Here is an 18,030-nt window from a genome sequence, read left to right as displayed (position 1 = left end):
ACAAAACACTGCCCTCTTTCATTAGGGCCGCTCCATCATCCACTGCCCTACCTTGTATCTCTTTTATAACCCCATCCATATACAGATTGAACATCCATGGAGATATGACACATCCCTGTTTCAATCCAATCTTCAAACAGAAAAATTCACTCAGTTCACTATCCACACGCACTCCAGCCTTAGCAGCCTCACAAACTCTTCACGGCATTCAGCAACTTCTCATCTACTCCATATATTCTTAATACTTTTCACAATCCTTGCATATCCACCCTGTCATGAGCTTTTTCCAAATCCATGAAGGCCGCATACAACTTCTTTCCCATCTCTAGAAACTTTTCCACTAAAGATCTAAGAGAGAATACCTGATCGACACAACCTCTTCCCTTCCTTAAACCTCCATCTTCTTCTCCAACTAATTCCTCTGTTATTTCCCTAACTCTGTCAATAAGTATCCTATCCCTTCTATGCTGAAACTAAATTGCTTGGAGAGAACACAAATTCACTGAAAGGGCGTCATCGGACAGGAGATAAACACAGTATTTTATGGTAGGTCTGCCCGCACTTTGGATGCACAGAGTTTTTCATCATCATCATCATCATCTGTACCTGTTTTCCCTCCCTACGATGGGGCGTTGTTAGGACCCAGAGGCCAACACACACACACACACACACACACACACACACACACATATATATATATATATATATATATATATATATATATATATATATATATATATAAACTAACAAAAGTCTGCTCACGTGAATGGGCTTCATTAGCATTCACTCACGATTCATAATCGCAGAATCCTGACTCCACCTCATAGATATTAACATCCCCATACGTTCCTCTTCAACCAAGACACGAGGCTCTCCTGATGGCTCTGGAATCTCGAAGTTCGCCAATTCGTCTGGGTAGTCCTCCAAGACTGACTCCATTTAACTACAGCAAACAGTGTAAGTAGACCATTATGTACACCCATCGGTTGGAATGCGCATCGTTTTACGTAAATTTCCCATCTAGCCCAATAATTCATTTCACTTTGGTCATCTTCATATTATCTTGGAATTTAACCCTGGCAGTTGCGCCGCAAGCTCTTATTTCAGTTAATATGTCAATCAATTAAGAGTTTTATTTTTAATAGATATCTGTCAACATTTTATTGCCTGAATGTGCTGGACTTTGGGCTTGGGAGGGATGGTTAATAGCCTACCGTTCTTCACCTACCGGCTCATTGTTGATAAGCTCATTTCTTCTAACGTCAGTGATTTGCACGTTACACAGTGACCCTCAAGGAAAGGAGTATTCCTTCCTGAGCAGTAGAGAGTTAGCATTAACAACAATACAACAGCGCCACTTTCACACACGACTCGAAATTGACAGGTTGTAACCTGGGAGTTTGTTCCCCCAGGTTCGTCTGATTGAGAACCCGGTGAACTACAGGATGAAACCGCGTTTCATCTAAAGTCCACCATCCTCGTTTCGAGTGACAGAGAGATTAGGTTAGGAACGTTTGTATAACTAGGATGTGGAGTTACCGAGTCATATAGGTGCCACCACGCCAAGGCGTCCCTGTGCAGAACCTCGGTACAAATAGATAAAAATGGACACTTTACTCCTTAGTGGGATATGATATTTTCAAAGAGAGTGGAATATACTTGTCCTATTTTCCTCGAGGATCATAGGTCAGACTTAGGATAAAAGGTGAAGATTTATTTTGTCATTACACAAACCTATATAATTATGCCTTAATTTACTGTAAGGTACGGTAAGTTGGGGGAACTAGTCCAGTGATGGGGTAACTTAGTCTGGGTTGAGGCACACTCAGATCTTGTGAACTTAAATACTAAAATGAGATAATCTGCATAAGCATATACGATTGAATATATGCTTATACCATACTGCATATATTGTATTAGTTGCAACCCTTGGCTCATGTGAACGTAAACCTGGTGGACTGTAGACTAATGTTTTTTCTACTGTAGTCTAGCATCTTCCAACCATAGGATTGAGATGGAGTTGATGGAAGTTTGTGCCGTGTGTGTGTGTGTGTGTGTGTGTGTGTGTGTGTGTGTGTGTGTGTGTGTGTGTGTGTGTGTGTGTGTGTGTGTGTGTGTGTGTGTGTGTGTGTGTGTAACCTCCCACCTTGTCATGGTGGGGTGTATGTGTACCCCATAAATCGGGTGGGCCATGCCAGTGGGGGAAGATTCCCCAACAGGTGGACTGGGTTACCCATGCTGCAGGGGCCATCAGTGAGGGGTCAGACTAAATGTACCCAGGCACCATTGGGTGAGTTAAGGCAGTGGGAGTAAACCTCGAATGTAAAATTCGTTAGTGAAGTCCTCCAGACCACACCAGATCCATTTATTGCACAAGCCAGCTGCTATATTCACCTCCCATTCCACCCAATTATCAAAACTAAATGACCTATGGCGACAGGATACAGTGATTGTGACAGGTCATGGATGTAGGTGTTATTCACTAGCTCGAGTCCTACACATTGGCTGCATTAACCCATTGGTCGCTGGCATCATGGCACAGGAACATGTCATGCCTTCAGCAGCATCTAGTGCGACTAAGCAGCCAGAAACGGACACCCATCTGCTTAATTTGAAGGGGAGGGTCTTAGAAAAGGTAACCTAAACATTTGCGTCTCTACACCTTGGCAGGTAACCGCGTTTGCCAAGGTATTCCACACTACGATCGAAGAACTAAAAGAATTTCTCAGACTCTTGCTACCAGGAATATATGGACCATACTTGATTCTGACCAAGACCCAGGACCACACCGTAAGACTGCCCTTATTGTCCATGAATCGAAACGATAATAAACTGACACTGCTGCTGTACCTGAGCCTCGCCTCTCAGGAGAGGGCAACCTAATAGATGATGGGTGTAATTAATTCTGGAGAGGATACTTAGACAACCTACTATAAAAGATCCAAGAATCACCTGTGGGTATATCAGAGATGCTGATTTTCTGGAATAAATCTCTCTCTCTAAAGCCAATATATATAACACTCATCAGTGCCTGTTCTACAACGCTTGACTCTAAGTATGCCAGCAAAGATTCCTTCAACGACACGACACTCTGGATGCTACCATTTCCCCCAAACCACTTAATGAAAAACTCATCCTGCTTGTTAAATTTTAATGCCAGAACTGGAAAAGATAATCACCTCTGGCAAAGCCATTCTAGGTCTCCATGGAGTTGGTAACATGAACGACAATGGCCTTAGACTGCTTTCATTATGCTCATAATACCGTCTGGTTATCACCAAAGCCATTTTTCAACTTAAGAATAAGCAAAAGACACATGGATGCATCCACGATCTAGACACTGGCACCTAATTGATTATGTCGATAAAAGGCAACGAGATCAATGAGAAGTTCTTATAACCCAATCCATGAGAGGTGCTGGGTGCTCAGTAGACCATAACCTTATACTTGTCAAATGACAACTGGTTACTCGCCCACAAATGCATCGTAGACCATCCTCCAAGAAACTAAACTTAACTATTTTAAAGGATGTAGCAACTTATAACACCTTCCGCAGACAAGATCTCTCAATGCCCACCACTTGACCTAAACAGCAGTGCAAGAAACCTAGACACAGAGTGGCCGAACACAATGCTTCACGGCACTGCAGAAGAAACCTTAGATTTCTTCGCTCACTGCCATAATGACTGGTTTGATGATCATACTGAGGATATACATTACCTTCTTGCAATGAAGAATGGAGCATATAACAACTGGTTGGCTCATCCTAGCTCCCTAACCCTAAAAACTGAACTCCAAAATCTCATAAATGAAACTAAGAGGAAACTGCTTAACATGGAAAACAAATGGTGAACTGTGCAAACAAAAGAGCTGCAAAGACTGATATTTATGACGAAACTGGATTCTACAAGTCAATAAAAACTAAATCCGAACCAAACACAACATAGAAACTAGACCATCACCCAAGGCAGAGCGTCTGAAAGACAAGCAAATAATCCTAGAAAGATGGGCAACAACTCTACAGTACAATGCCTTATTGAATTGATGTAACCCAGGGGAGCACAATATTCTTGATGACATCCCAAATGCTCTTCAAGCAGCAGATCTCAGTGTCCCACCTACACTTGCAGAAACTGTTCAGGCCATCCGATCTCTAATAAATAACAAAAGCCCAGGCCCTGATCGCATACCATCTGAACTAATCAAAGAGTGTGGCCGGTTAGTCCACCAGTGCCTTGATAATCTGATACTGGCCATCTGAAATAAAGAACAAATTCCATCTGAATGGCTTACTTCTGATACCGTCACCATCTTCAAGAAGATATGAAACTTCTCAAACTGTGACAGCAGTAGAATTATCTCCCTCCTGGCGATGGTTGCAAAGTACTAGCCAAGATAATGCTATCCAGACTGAAAAATCATCTGACTGAGTCAGCACTGCTTGAAACACAGTATTGTTAAGAAGTGAGAGTTGCCAGTTAGGTAGCCGAGATTTGTCTCGGCGTTTCCTGGTACGAGTCAGTTGTCAGTTTTCCTGCTGTTTGCGAACGTAGTTATTTCGTAAGTTGTACATTAATTTTTGTGCTCTTTTTCTTTATAATGTTTTATTTAAGCGATTGCTTGTTAAATATGTAAGTTAAGTTCGTATGGTAAATGATTTAGAGTGTTATGTAGTGTAAGACAACTCTGGCATGTTTTGATATCTCAGAGTTGGCAACTGTTGTTCTCGTAGAATGTAGAAGTTTCTCGAATAATGCAAGCTTTTATAAAGATGAGGTAGAGACTATTTCAAGTTCAGTCGGTTTTCAGTTCAGTTTGAGTGTAGTGCAGTACTGTTAGTGAAGTTTGTGATGTGTTGCTGGCAAGCATTAAGTGTAATTACTGTCAGTGAAGATTATTTTCGGCACTTATGAAAAGTGTAATATTGTGAAGCATTAAGTGTAATAACAGCAAAGTATTGTCAAGCATTAAGTGTAATAACAGTGAAGTGCTGTTAAGCATTAAGTGTAATAGCAGTTAGTAAAGTATGTATAGCTCCAGTAATTGTGAGAAAATTGAAGTGAATTTGGAAACCATTCAGTGTAATTATTTGGAATAATAAAGACAGTGAACTTTAAGGAGCCAGTGTTTATTTTCGCCTCAGCTGATCTTGTGTACCGTACACCTAAAGGCTGACCGTAGGAAGAACAATTTACTGGGCAACGTCCTTCCTGTACTGAACTACTGCTGTTGGAGCCTGTGGCAGTGTGGGACGAGGACGTAACAATATGGATTTTGTAGGGAAAAAAGTCCCTGTGAAATGATCTTATGAGCTTTGCTGCCAGACAGATCCATGAGAACTACCACGAGCAGAACTGTGAATTGTATGTTGCATTTACGAGTGCTCATCTTGCAAAATTATTTGACATCGACGACAAAGAACTTTGATGAGATGCTCTTTCAAAATACGGAGTTCAAAACAATTTTTAACCATTCTGAATAGTCTGCATGACAATATGACTGTTCGTGTGTCCATAAGTGGGAGGAAATCCGAGCCCATCAAAGTGAACACTGGAACAAAGCAAAGATGTGTTCTGGCTCCTGTCATTTTCAACATCTATCTCACTGCAGTCGCCCTTTTAAGTCACCAACAAACTAATCCTGATGATTTAATAAAAATCCATTTCCGTCTAGATGGTAACTTATTTAATCCTGGACGTCTTCAGTCACAGTCAAAGACTTCTTTGCTAGAGCTGAGAGCTGTGCTATCCTTACACACACCGCAGAAACCCTCCGACAGAGTACTGCCATCATTTCTAATATATATCATGCAATGGGACTTTGAATGTCAGTAAAACAGAAAAATATATAAGAGAAACAACCTTGAAGAGCCCCATACACTTCAGATAAACGGCTAAAATGTATAACACGTGAAGTATTTTACCTACTTTGGATGTGTGTTCACAGATAAACATAACTTTGAAGACGTCCTTGCACGAATCAACCACGTCTCGGGTTTTTCTGGACGTCTCAGACCCAGTGTCTTTGAATGATTCAGCCTGAGTATCGAAACAAAGGTTTCAGTATATACATCTGTATGCCTCTCCACCCTCTTATACGGAACTGAATTAGACTAGCAACAAGCTTCATATCAAACAGATTGAGTCATTACACGAGCAATACGTACAATGCATCCTAGGATTCAAATGGGACGATAAAGTCCCACATTTACACATCCTCCAGTGGACACAGTCAACCAGCATAGTAACCATGATGTCTTAAAAACATCTGAGATGGGCTGGACACGTGTTCCACATCCCAGAGCACCATTTCCAAGCCGGGTTCTGTATGGCCAACTCCATGCAGCACGTCGCAACCAAGGAAAAAAAAAAAAAGATATAATGATCACATAAGGACAACTCTGTAGAAAGGCAATATCATATTAAAAGATCTTGAAACCAATACCTCGGACAAAGAACAATGGCATCCCCTCTGCAGCGAAGCAACAATCCATCTTGAAGAAACTCGGAAACTGGCCTGAGAAAAGCTTAGACAATGGAGGCACAACCAAAACAGAGTTCTCCCATCAAACCAAGATTTGATGTGCCGACTGTGGGGTAAAGTTTGCACAGTCACACACGTTGGCACCAAAGACAAGGAGAAACACACCATCCTAGTGAGTATGGCAGGACAATACAGACCTACTGGTGATAGCAGTGTTCTTATATGGACGTTTGTTTATCATAAAAAGTCAAACCTTTCTTGTAAATGCCTCGTATTGGCGAATGAATATGTAATTTAAAATATATACGACCATACAGAACTATTTCTGATAACTTGTCTTCAGTAGCACAAGGACAACTTGAAGAACATGTGTGTGTGTGTGTGTGTGTGTGTGCGCGCGCGCACCTTTGTGCGTGCGCACGTGCGTATGTGTGTTCTTACCTAATTGTTCTTACCTAATTGTATCTTTACAGGAATGAGTCAAGCTCGTACTGTCCCGTGTCTTAAACCATATTTATCATACATATCCTTAAATTTGTGAATTGTTTTGGCACACTCTATTTCATTCGGTAGTGCATTCCATTGAGCAATTGCTGTGTTTGGGAAACTGAATTTCCTTACGTCTTTATCACCTCTCTTCTTATGCAGTTTTTTGCAGTGTTCTCTTGCTGATGCTTCTCCATATGTTAAGTAATCATTTATGTCTATTTTCTCCTTTCCTGATATGCATTTATATAGCATTATCATGTCACCTCTTTTCCTTCTCTCCTGTAGTGTTGGTAGATTCAGTTTATTTAGTCTTTCTTCGTAGCTTAGGTCCCTTAAGCTTGGTATCCATCTTGTAGCAGCCCTTTGAACTTTTTCAATCTTGTCTATGTGCTTTTTGAGATGAGGACTCCAGACTACTGATGCATATTCCAGGGTTGGTCTAATGAATGATGTTATTATCCTTCTTAGCATGTCTTCATTTATGTATGTGAATGCTATTCTCATATTTGCAAGCAGTGTATACATGTTCCGTACCTTCTCGCTGATGTGGTCAGCCGGAGATAGTCTGTTATTGATAATCACACCTAGGTGTTTCTCTCTTTCTGATGTGTATAGGGTTTTATTTCCTAACTTATAATCCCAATCAGGTCTTTTTCCACTTTTACCAAACTTGATTACATGACACTTGTCCACATTGAATTCCATTTGCCATGTACTACTCCATTCATGAAGTTTATTTAATTCTTCTTGTAGATCTTTACAAGAGTCTGTGTTAGTAATTCTCCTTTGTATTTTTGCATCATCTGCAAACATATTTAGATAGCTCTCATTTCCAGTGTTACTGTTTATATCATTTATATACACTAAAAACATGATTGGTGCCAGCACTGAACCCTGTGGTACTCCAATAGTCACTTCTTTCCATGATGAGTAGTTTCATCTTAGTACTGTCCTCATTTCTCTTTTTATGAGAAAGTCTTGCATCCAACAAAACAGTTTGCCTCGAATTCCTCCTTGATGGTACAGTTTCCATAAAAGTCTTTGGTGTGGTACTGTGTCAAAAGCTTTCTTGAAATCTAAATAGATACTGTCCACCCATCCTTCCCTTTCCTGTATTGTGTTTGTTATTCTGTCATAGTAGCTCAACAGATCAGTAACACATGATTTTCCTTTTCTGAAACCAAACTGTCTTTCTGTTATCATATTGTGTTCTTCTAGATGATTTACCCAAGCTTTTCTTATAAGCTTTTCTAATACCTTGCTTACAACACTGGTCAGTGATACTGGTCGGTAGTTGAGTGGATTTTGTCCATTTCCTTTCTTGAATAAGGGGACAATATTTGCTTTCTTCCAAATATCAGGTAGTTTACCTTGACTCAAGGATTTCTTGAAAATTAAAAATAATGGTTTACATAACTCCTTTGCAGATTCTCGTAATACCCAACGTGAAATTTCATCAGGACCACTTGCTTTTCCTCTGTCTGATCTACTTAACTCCTCCTGTATTACTTTTTCTGCTATTTGTATATCTGGTAGTATGTGTGGACATGCGTGTTCCACATAGTCCCACTCAAAATTTTTTTCTTCTGTAAAAACTAATTGGAAATTCTTATTTAGTGCTTCACAAATATCTTTCTCTTGTGTATAAGTGATTCCCTCGTCCGTAATGGATTGTATTATATCTTTTACTTTAGTTTTGCTTCTGATATAGCTGATATAGCTGTAAAACAGCTTTGGTTGATCACTACTTTTATTTATTATATCCTCCTCAAACTGTTTTTGGGCTTCCCTCCTTATTCTTGTATAGTCGTTTCTTGCCTGTTTGTAATTATTGTACGCCCTTTCACTATTGTGTTTTCTGTATCTATTCCACAACAAATCTCTTCTTTCTTTTGATTTTTTACATTCTGTATTGAACCATTTCTGTATTTTCTTATCTGCTTCTTTGTGCTGTGGGATGTACTTCTGGACTCCTATTTCATAATATTCACAAAATTTTTTTATATACAGCATTTAAATCTTGTTCTCTAAGCTCATTTTCCCAATCAACTTCTAAGAAATACTTCTTTAGGTCTTGATAATTTCCCTTTTTATAGTTTAGGCTCTTTTTGTAACTATCATTGCTGTTTACTATGTCATATGCTATCCTGAAGTTATAATTTAGTACTGCATGATCGCTTTTGCCGAGTGGAGGGTGATATATTAAACTGTCAATATCATTTTCTTGCCTTGTAAATATTAGATCTAGCACTGAAGGGTACATCAAGTCCTCTTTTTCTGGTGGTTTCCCTCACATGTTGCGTTAAGAAAAACTCTTGTACGAGATCCAGGAGCTTTTGGTCCCAACAGCTTTCTTGGCTGTTTATATCTAGAGTATTCCAATTTATATTTGTATTGAAGTCCCCAGTTAGTATAATTCTTTCCGATTTCTCTTCCATTTTATGTAGCAATGATCTTATACTCTGAATTGTACTCTCTGCCAGGTCCTCATATTCGTCTCTTTCCCATGTGTTTGATCTGGGTGGCATGTACAAATTGGCTACAATTACTTTACCTTCAGATGTGTCGATCTCTACTGCAATCAGTTCTACTTGTGATGGTATATCTAGTTTTATTTCCTTGACTTTTAGATTTTTCTTAGTTAATATTATAATTCCTCCTCCTTTTTTTAAATATCTGTCTCTTCTCCATATATTGAATTCCTCTAAGTTTAGTATGTCATTTCATATCCTTTGTATTAATTTTGTTTCAGTTAGGCATATTATTTGTGGTTCATTTTCTCTGACATAATCATTCATCTCTAGTAATTTAGATACCATTCCATCCACATTTGAGTACATCAACTTTATCATCTTGTTTATATACTTGTCATGACATGGTTCTACTACCTTCCTCCTTTTTCTTCCATCTTGTTTATGTACCACTTTCATACCTGCAATCCTATTACTTTGTAAAAAAATTTTCTTCTTGTCTTCTGATCTTCCCTTATTTTTTATTTTTGCTTCCTCCCTTTTCTCTTTCAGTAATTCCAGTTCCTCTTGTGTTAGGCATCTTTTTATCCATACATTTTTGAACTCCTCTTTTTCCTTGAGATTCTTTGCACTTTTTAGTATCTGTTCCACAGTGTTTACACTCTGGAAAGTCACTTTTAGAGGTCTTGTCCTGTTTTTCTCGTATTTCCTTAACCTTTTGTGTTCCTCTATGTCTTTACTACAGATTTCCTCTGATACTTCTTTCAGTAAGCTCATTACATTTGCCATCTCCTTTTTGTCTCTTGTGATCTTGTTTTTAACTTCATCCTCTTCTATACCAGTGATTACTATTGATTTGTTTATCTCTACTGAATCTCTGACTAACTTTGGATTGTTTTGGATTATTCTTTTCACCTCCTTTTTAATGCTTTTTTCCTCCACCCTTGTTTCTAAGTCTTTCTTTACTTTCACCATTTCTGCATACGTGGTTTCTACATCATTTTTGTAGCTTTGCACAGCTTCATTTACTTGTGTTATCTTCTCCTCAATATCACTGCTCTGGTCAATAAGACTGCTAACTTGCCTAATTGTCTCTGTGTCATTTTTGAACTCTTCCATAACACTCTCGTGATTGACTACTGTACTTGCCATTTCACTAATTTTCTTCCTAAGTGTACTCAATTCCACGGTTAGTTCACTGATGGTTGTGTCTTTCTTATTGGCCTCCCTTCCTAGTTTTTCTATTTCTTCCTTTTGCAAGTGCATCTGCTTCTTTATTTCATCAATTTCATTTTTGAAAGCCATTTCTAGTTTGTTTACACGTTCAACCAGTCTATTGTGGGTCTCTACTTCAACCAGTTCTTGGTAGAAATCATCATTTTGCTTTTTACCTTTATCCCTTTTCTTTTCCAAATTTGTTTTACTGAAGTATGTATCCATTTTGCAATACTTAAAGTGCAAAGCATATACTTACAATCTCCGTCTTGTTGTAAACAAACCTCAGAGATGACTCAGCGTATTCTTTCGTCTTGGTTCTATTTCCTGTTTTTACAAGTCTTGTTGAAACTTATTATTTTTTTCCTTTTTATAATGAACAATCATTTAGTCTAACCTGGTACTGAGCTTGACTCATACAAAGATACTATTTAGGTAATGCCACTGGCCGTGATGATTTGATACTGAGCGCCGGTGTCACACGTCCACCTAGATTGAATCCCTCCGTGTGTGTGTGTGTGTGTGTGTGTGTGTGTGAGAGAGAGAGAGAGAGAGAGAGAGAGAAAAAATATATATATATATATATATATATATATATATATATATATATATATATATCTGGATCACTGTTACTTCAACTTCACAATATCGTCCAAGAAATTAATGATGGTTTATTTTGGTTTAATTTTTGCATCATATCTTAGCACATGAATAACGTTGCATAAGTATTCTGTCAGACATTGTAAAGTAAATTCGTAAGCGCCTAATCATCTACCCATCTGTGATGGCAGATCGTTTGCATATAGTGAGGATGTGGCTGGAAGGCGTATCGGTGAGAGACATTGCCCTGGAGACTGGTGCAAGTGTCTCCTCGATTTACAGATGGATTCACCGCTGGCAGCAGGAGAGAAACGTGGATGCCAAAGCTTGTCAGAGAATACGCCATCTCGGAACCACATCCTGGAGGACGAGTATAGCGACAAGAGACAGCACGCTATCCCAGCAACGTTATTTCATTTCCTTGCTCACAGCATATTGTGCACAATTAAACATTGTCTCTTGGGACGCATATCCTCTTCCTCTTCATGCTTGAGAAGTCAGTACTCTTGAAATCGCCAAATAATCATTGTGGGGCTGAATAAAAAATACGATAATCGTGGTACTCGTACATCTCTTGGAGTCTCGTGCCTCGATCAGTTGCCAGCCAGTCTTTATTTGTGGTTACAGTAAAGCGTCACAGGACTAAACTGGCGGCGAAATTTGTAACGCAAGACACTAAAAACTGTTTACGAATATCAAGAAACCGCCGCCATTGTGTTTCTCAAAATAAGGCAAAAGTTTGCTTAAAGAACAATATATCTTGTCTACGTTAATGATCCTGAGTGTAAATCCCTTTACGTTCTTCATATCAGTCTGCTTCTCGTTTGACGATTTTTATTATTTTGTTTTTCATTACATATTTTACTGAAGGAGTTTCACTGAGGATCAGGCTTGGAGTAATTACATATGCTTTCAGTCAATTACAATTACAATTAGAATTACTTGCCCATTATTACATTACAGTTACAAATACAATTACAGGGAAGGAAAAAAATGACAAATACAATTACAATTACAATTACTCAGATTTAATACTTCCAAATTACAATTGCAATTATAATTACAACCTAGTTTGTGTTCAATTATATTTCAATTACTTATACACAGGTATAAGTCTTACTCCAGTGACCAGTCTTCCTGGCAAGCGTGGCACTGAGAGAGTGAGGTGATAAATTATCTACTAGATCAGGCCCTCTCCAAAGTCACGCGTACTGGACGTGTTAGAGTCGTGTACTGTCTCGTGTAACATGTTTACTTCAGAGCAAATCCACCCTTCTCTCTCTCTCTCTCTCTCTCTCTCTCTCTCTCTGTTCAGTATATCATACTATATACGTTTATCAAAGTACGAGTATTTGTGTGATGTAATTATAATTGTTCTTCTCCTAAATGCTCAATTACAATTACAAATACAATTACAATATTACTTAAAAACACAATTACAATTACAATTATAATTACACATCATTAGAAATAACGAATCACAATTACATTCATTCATTCATTCATTCATTCGGCTCCCAGGTAGGCATTTAGCCTGTCAGGTGGATCAGCCGTCTCCAGTTGGTTCTCTCAAAGGCCTCTTGATTTCTCAATGCTTCGATGTTATCCATACCTCGTCTGTCCAACAGTTCCTCCACACCATCTCTCCATCTCTTCCGAGGTCTTCCGACTGATCTTCTGCCATCAGGTCTCCAATTCCATCTCTCCTTCACTATTCTTGACTCGTCCATCCTCTCAACATGTCCTAGCCATCTCAGTTGTGAATTTTCGATTACTTTTCTCACCGATGTTACTCCAACCATTTCTCTTATTGTTTCATTCCTGATTCTGTCTCTCCTTGTTTTGTTCACTATTGCTCTCAGTGGTCTCATTTCTGCTGCTTGAACTCTGCTCCAGTCTCGGGTTGTCAGAGTCCAGCTCTCAGATGCGTATGTGAGTATAGGTGTTAAAATAGACTGGAATATAGTTCTCTTTGCCTCCAGTGGTACATATCTGTCTTTGAGTATTGGATATAGAGAGCATACACATCTGCTATATTTAGTTATCCTTTCGGTGATCTCTCTCTTATTCTTATCTCCTCCTTCGTGAAAATACACCCCAGATATTTTACAAGTTCTACTTCTTTGACCTGATCGCCCCCAACTACTATATCATCCGCGTCATCATTTTGCTTTTTCACAGTGAGTATTTCTGTTTTGTTTATGTTTATTGTTACTCCTGCTTCTTCAAAACATTCCCTCCAGCACTCCAAAGCTCTTGTTAGTTGTGGCCGGCTATTACTCCAACATGCGATGTCGTCTGCGTAGGCCAATATATCCCCTGCTCTTCATTTCCAAACCTTTCCTTGAATCTTTTAATTATCATGTCCATATAAGCAATAAACAGTAATGGGGATAGTACACTTCCTTGTTTCACCCCAGTTTCCACTTCAAACCAAGTATCTTTTTCATACCCCGTTCGAACCTTACATTGATGAGGGTCATATGTACTCTTAATGGCCCTCTTCAATCTCCCAGTGATTCCATATTCCTCTACAAGACACCTCCAAAGCTTTTTCCTAGGAATTGAGTCAAAAGCCTTTGACAGGTCAATAAAGGCAACATATAGGTCCTTGTTATAATTTCCCAGCATTTTTCCATCACCATTCTGAGTACAAATACCGGGTCCGACGTGCTTCTGTCCTTCCTGTACCCAAACTGCTCTTCTCCTAGTCTGTCTTCAATTATAGATCTTGCTCTTTTCTCTATAATTCTTTCGTAGAGTTTAGCTATGTGGTTTATAAGCGATATGCCTCTGTAATTATTACACAGTCCCGAATCACCCGTTCCTTTAAATATGGGCACTATGATGGTTTTGCCCCAATCCGGTGGAATTTTTCCATTTACCCATACTTCATTGACCACTCTTAACACTGTTTCTTTTAGTCGATTACTTCCATTCTTGATCAATTCAATAGGTATTCCATCGCTGCCTGGTGATTTATCGTTCTTCATCTTTATCAAAGAGTCCTCGAGTTCTCTCATTGTTATTAAGTCATCAATTTCGTCCTGTGCTTCATACTCTGCACCCAATCCATCTCTGTACTCCTCAAGATCTACTGTCTCTCTGTTTAGTGGTCTTTTAAAGTAGTTTTGCCATCGTTCATTGATTTTGTCCTCGTCTGTGATTATATTACCATCGTCATCTTTCAAGTTGTAGATCATTGTTTTGTCTTTACGGTATGATTTTGCCAGTCCAAATATTTTCTTTTTATTTCCTCTGACATCTTCCTCTAAAGCTTCTCCTAAGTCTTTCCAAACATTTCTTTTTGCTTGTCTCTTTATGTTCTCAGCTTCATTTCTTGCCTCTATATACTCAAGTCTTGTCTCTGGGCTTTTATGTTTCAGCCACTTCCTCAATTTCTTCACTTTATTCTTCACTGCCAACTTAACTTCTTCCGTCCACCACGGTGTATGTCGTTTTCTGCTTCCTCCTACCATTTTTACTCCTAACTCTTCTTCTGCAATTCTTCTTATAATGTTTTCTAATTCGACCCAAGTTTGGATCTCATCATCCCTATTTTCAAGTTGTTCATCAATTTTGTTCATATAAGTTTCCCTTGTCACTTCATTTCTAAGTGGTTCAACATTTATCATTTTTCTCTTCTGTTTTTGTTTCACTTTACTCCTGTTTATAGTTAGGTCCCCGACAAGTAATCTATGGTCAGAATTTAAAGAGTCTCCAGGAAGAACTTTAACATTGCGAAATATCCGTTTATCTGATGTTATAAAGTAGTCTATGATGGATTTTTGGTCAAATTGTCCAGTTACCGTATTCCACCTATATCGTGTGAATTGATGCTCTTCTTTGTGTTCAAAGTAGCCATTCATGATTTTGAGATTATTTCTAACACACAAGTCGATCAGATTTTCACCTTCAGTATTCCTGGTTTCTTCACCAAATGGACCGATAATATTTTCTATTCCTTCTCTCTCTTTTCCCACTCGGGCGTTGAAGTCTCCCATAAGTATTGTTGTATGATTTGGTCTGAGGTCACAGTTATCTTCAAGAAGTTCCATATATTCCCGTTTTTCATCTTCGGAGTGTCCTTGTTGTGGGGCATAGACCTGGTATATGATATGTTTCATATTTTTTATATTCAAGGTACAGTACATTAACCTTTCATTTACAAGTTTGACTTCTTGTACATGTGGTGATAGAGCTGGTCCTACTATCATAGCTACGCCATGATTCCTTCTTACTTCTTCCACACCACTATACATTAATACAAATCCTCCTCCCAGATCTTTTCCCTTTTCTTTTCCATGATGTCTTGTCTCTGCTAAACCTATCAGGTCTATTTTTCGTTCTTTCATTAGTTCGATTAGTTCTTTTTCTTTGTCTGTGTAAGTACATACATTAAGTGTGGCAATTCTAATTTTTGTTTGAGTATTCCGGTTCATGTCCCTTAAACGTTTCCGAGGTCGACATTGATCGGTCCGTCCAGATTCCGAGGCTGATCCATGAGTTTCACGAGCATATTTGTTGTAACTGTGGGCTAGCTAGGCCTGTCACAGTCCACCGCTGTCGTTAGCGTTACCCAAGGGGCACCTAGGTCAGATGACCTGGAGGTGACAGTCGGAATTTGCCCCCCCACAATTACAATTACAATTATATTAAAAATTTGTAATTAATTATATTTCAATTAAATTACAATTACAATTACTCCAAGCCTGCTGAGGATGTTTCTGACTCCTTCCCGGCAAGAGGAACTCTTGTCAGTAGTTTAAAAAAAAATCTGCAGTATATCTCAATTATTTAGCAGTTAGTGCCGGATTACTTTCCTTGTTTGGCAGCAGGATACCACTGCATATCTCTTAAACCACTCACTGCGATGTAGTAGTTACTCTCGCAACCCACAACCTATTTCATTCAACTGGGGAGACATTTCATAGTGAATGGGTGATTGGCGTTATATCGAACCCCTCCACTTTGAAGACAACGTGAATGAGTTCACTTTCAAAATAAAGTTTGCTCGTCATCTTCAGAATGTGAACTCGTATACCAGTAGATGAAATTACATCTCAAGTGACTCATTAGTACCCTGACCTTGTAACTGCCTAACTGGTCCCTGATTTTCTGTGTAATATATTGTCTAACTGAATACACTTACATACCTATCTCATTCAGTATCATAACATGCTTTCCAGGTAATTTCAGTGATTGCTAAAGAGTGGCCAGATAGTGAAGAATTTGGCATCACGTTCCTCTGGTTCTCTGAGACAATAACAGTCAAGCAGTTAATTGTCAGACACTCTGGCCTCCTGGCGTAAACGAATCCGTATGAACATAACAATGATCCATGTAAATCATCTTGGGGGATCCTAGGAAGGTACTTGTAACCATCCAGGAGGCTCTAGGAAAACTAATTTGTGACCGGTCTCTCAGTGACACTGACTCTGTTAGACTGGACCCTGGGCCAGTCTGTCACAGAACAAAACCGTAATGAGATATCAAGGGTTGGCGTACTCATAAAATATGTCAGCGTTGTAAAGTGCTTGACAGACCAGGATAATTTCTGCAATACATTCTATCAGTTATAATAAGAAATGATTAGGATCTCCCCCATCCCTTCTTCATGAAAGATAAGTTACCAGAGAGTGAAAATGATGAACGCAATGAACACTAATATAATTTTGGCACTAACTTAACCCGTCACATCCCGAGGGTTTCCGCACCTCCGACATCCCCCAGTCCCGAGGTATTTTCAAAAACATTTTTTTTGGCTAAAACCTTCGCTTTTGGTGAGAAACATCGAAAATTCATAGAGAAATCGCTCACCTGAGGTTTAAAATACCCAATCCAGGTAGGAGTTCCTCCTTACCTGACTGGGTTTTCTAACATGCTGGCACCAAAGAAAACGAGTTCTATGGGAGGGTAACTATTTTATCCACACATAAACCGTATTTATTTATTTACTTGGTACGAATGTATATGTAGTATGAAAGTATATTGGTTTTTAAGCAGTAATAAAGGCATTATAAGCATTGTTTCACTCACTAACTAATCACCATACCTGACCTTTTTTTGCCACATTACCTGATCATTATTTCTGGCTGTTTCTTCTTCTAATGCTATGTAAACATTGTCCTCCACATTGTCATCGATTGGGGAATCACTCTGGCCCTGAATATCTTTACTAGCCAGGTCACTGGTAACAGGTCCTTTGCCAAGACAATGGCGTGAAGGGGAGAGGGGGGAGGTTATGCGGTGTAAGGCATTGTCCCTGCTTGGCATCTTGTAGAGGAATAGAGGAAGGTGTCCCGTGTATACATACGAAAAATCACACGCGAAAATTGAAAATTGTGCAAATTAGGGACCTTGCCATTGCACGACATACTGGTACATCGCCGGGACTGGCAAATGCAAATTGTTGCAACGTACCCATACGTCGACGGGACGGGGCGGGTTAAATATACTACAGTCTCCGAGAGTCCCGTTACTACTCCTGCCGTTCAGCAACTCATAACCTTATATTAGACTGAGTAAGGTTGCTTACAGTCACTATAGTATGTTTGGTTATTACACAATTTAGTTTTACCCAGTTGTTAGTTACAATAACTATATATCCCGCTGATGCAGGGAACAGTTTAAGGATTTGAATTTCATAAAATCACACTTTACTGTTCTACCAGAAGACCCGCCGACATGTCGTAAAAATACCCCCGCTAATACCAATACACCAGTCCTGTATGAGACAGCCCTAGCATGTATTCAGTATGGAAGGTGGGTG

At 39.1% G+C, this 18,030-nt stretch overlaps 1 protein-coding gene across 1 annotated transcript; it reads right to left on the bottom strand.

Annotated features, from left to right (window-relative positions):
• Positions 1 to 853: 853 nt before the first annotated feature.
• LOC145395832 (uncharacterized) lies at positions 854 to 15,385 on the bottom strand. Its single transcript, XM_080269364.1, has 3 exons — positions 14,144 to 15,385; positions 5,928 to 6,038; positions 854 to 943 (listed from the first exon to the last, which is right to left on the bottom strand). Exons 1-3 carry the CDS (start codon positions 15,383 to 15,385, stop codon positions 854 to 856), a joined length of 1,443 nt encoding a protein of 480 aa, XP_080125490.1.
• Between the last annotated feature and the right edge of the window lie 2,645 nt (positions 15,386 to 18,030).

The sequence above is a fragment of the Coenobita brevimanus genome, chromosome 33 (assembly GCF_032717465.1).
Source record: "Coenobita brevimanus isolate Jiangsu-jjx chromosome 33, ASM3271746v2, whole genome shotgun sequence".
Taxonomy (NCBI): Eukaryota; Metazoa; Arthropoda; class Malacostraca; order Decapoda; family Coenobitidae; genus Coenobita; species Coenobita brevimanus.
Note: the sequence above shows the minus strand (reverse complement) of the source record. Positions and strands in the feature narration are given on the sequence as shown.

Excerpts from the sequence above, each read along its gene's own strand:
- LOC145395832 (XM_080269364.1), bottom strand. The coding sequence starts at position 15,385 with ATGAAACATATCATATACCAGGTCTATGCCCCACAACAAGGACACTCC. Across the intron at positions 6,039-14,143 it reads GAGTGGTCAATGAAGTATGG|GCTGAATCATTCAAAGACAC; the intron begins GTAAATGGAAAA and ends TTCGATACTCAG. Across the intron at positions 944-5,927 it reads TCTGTGAACACACATCCAAA|TTAAATGGAGTCAGTCTTGG; the intron begins GTAGGTAAAATA and ends TGTTTGCTGTAG.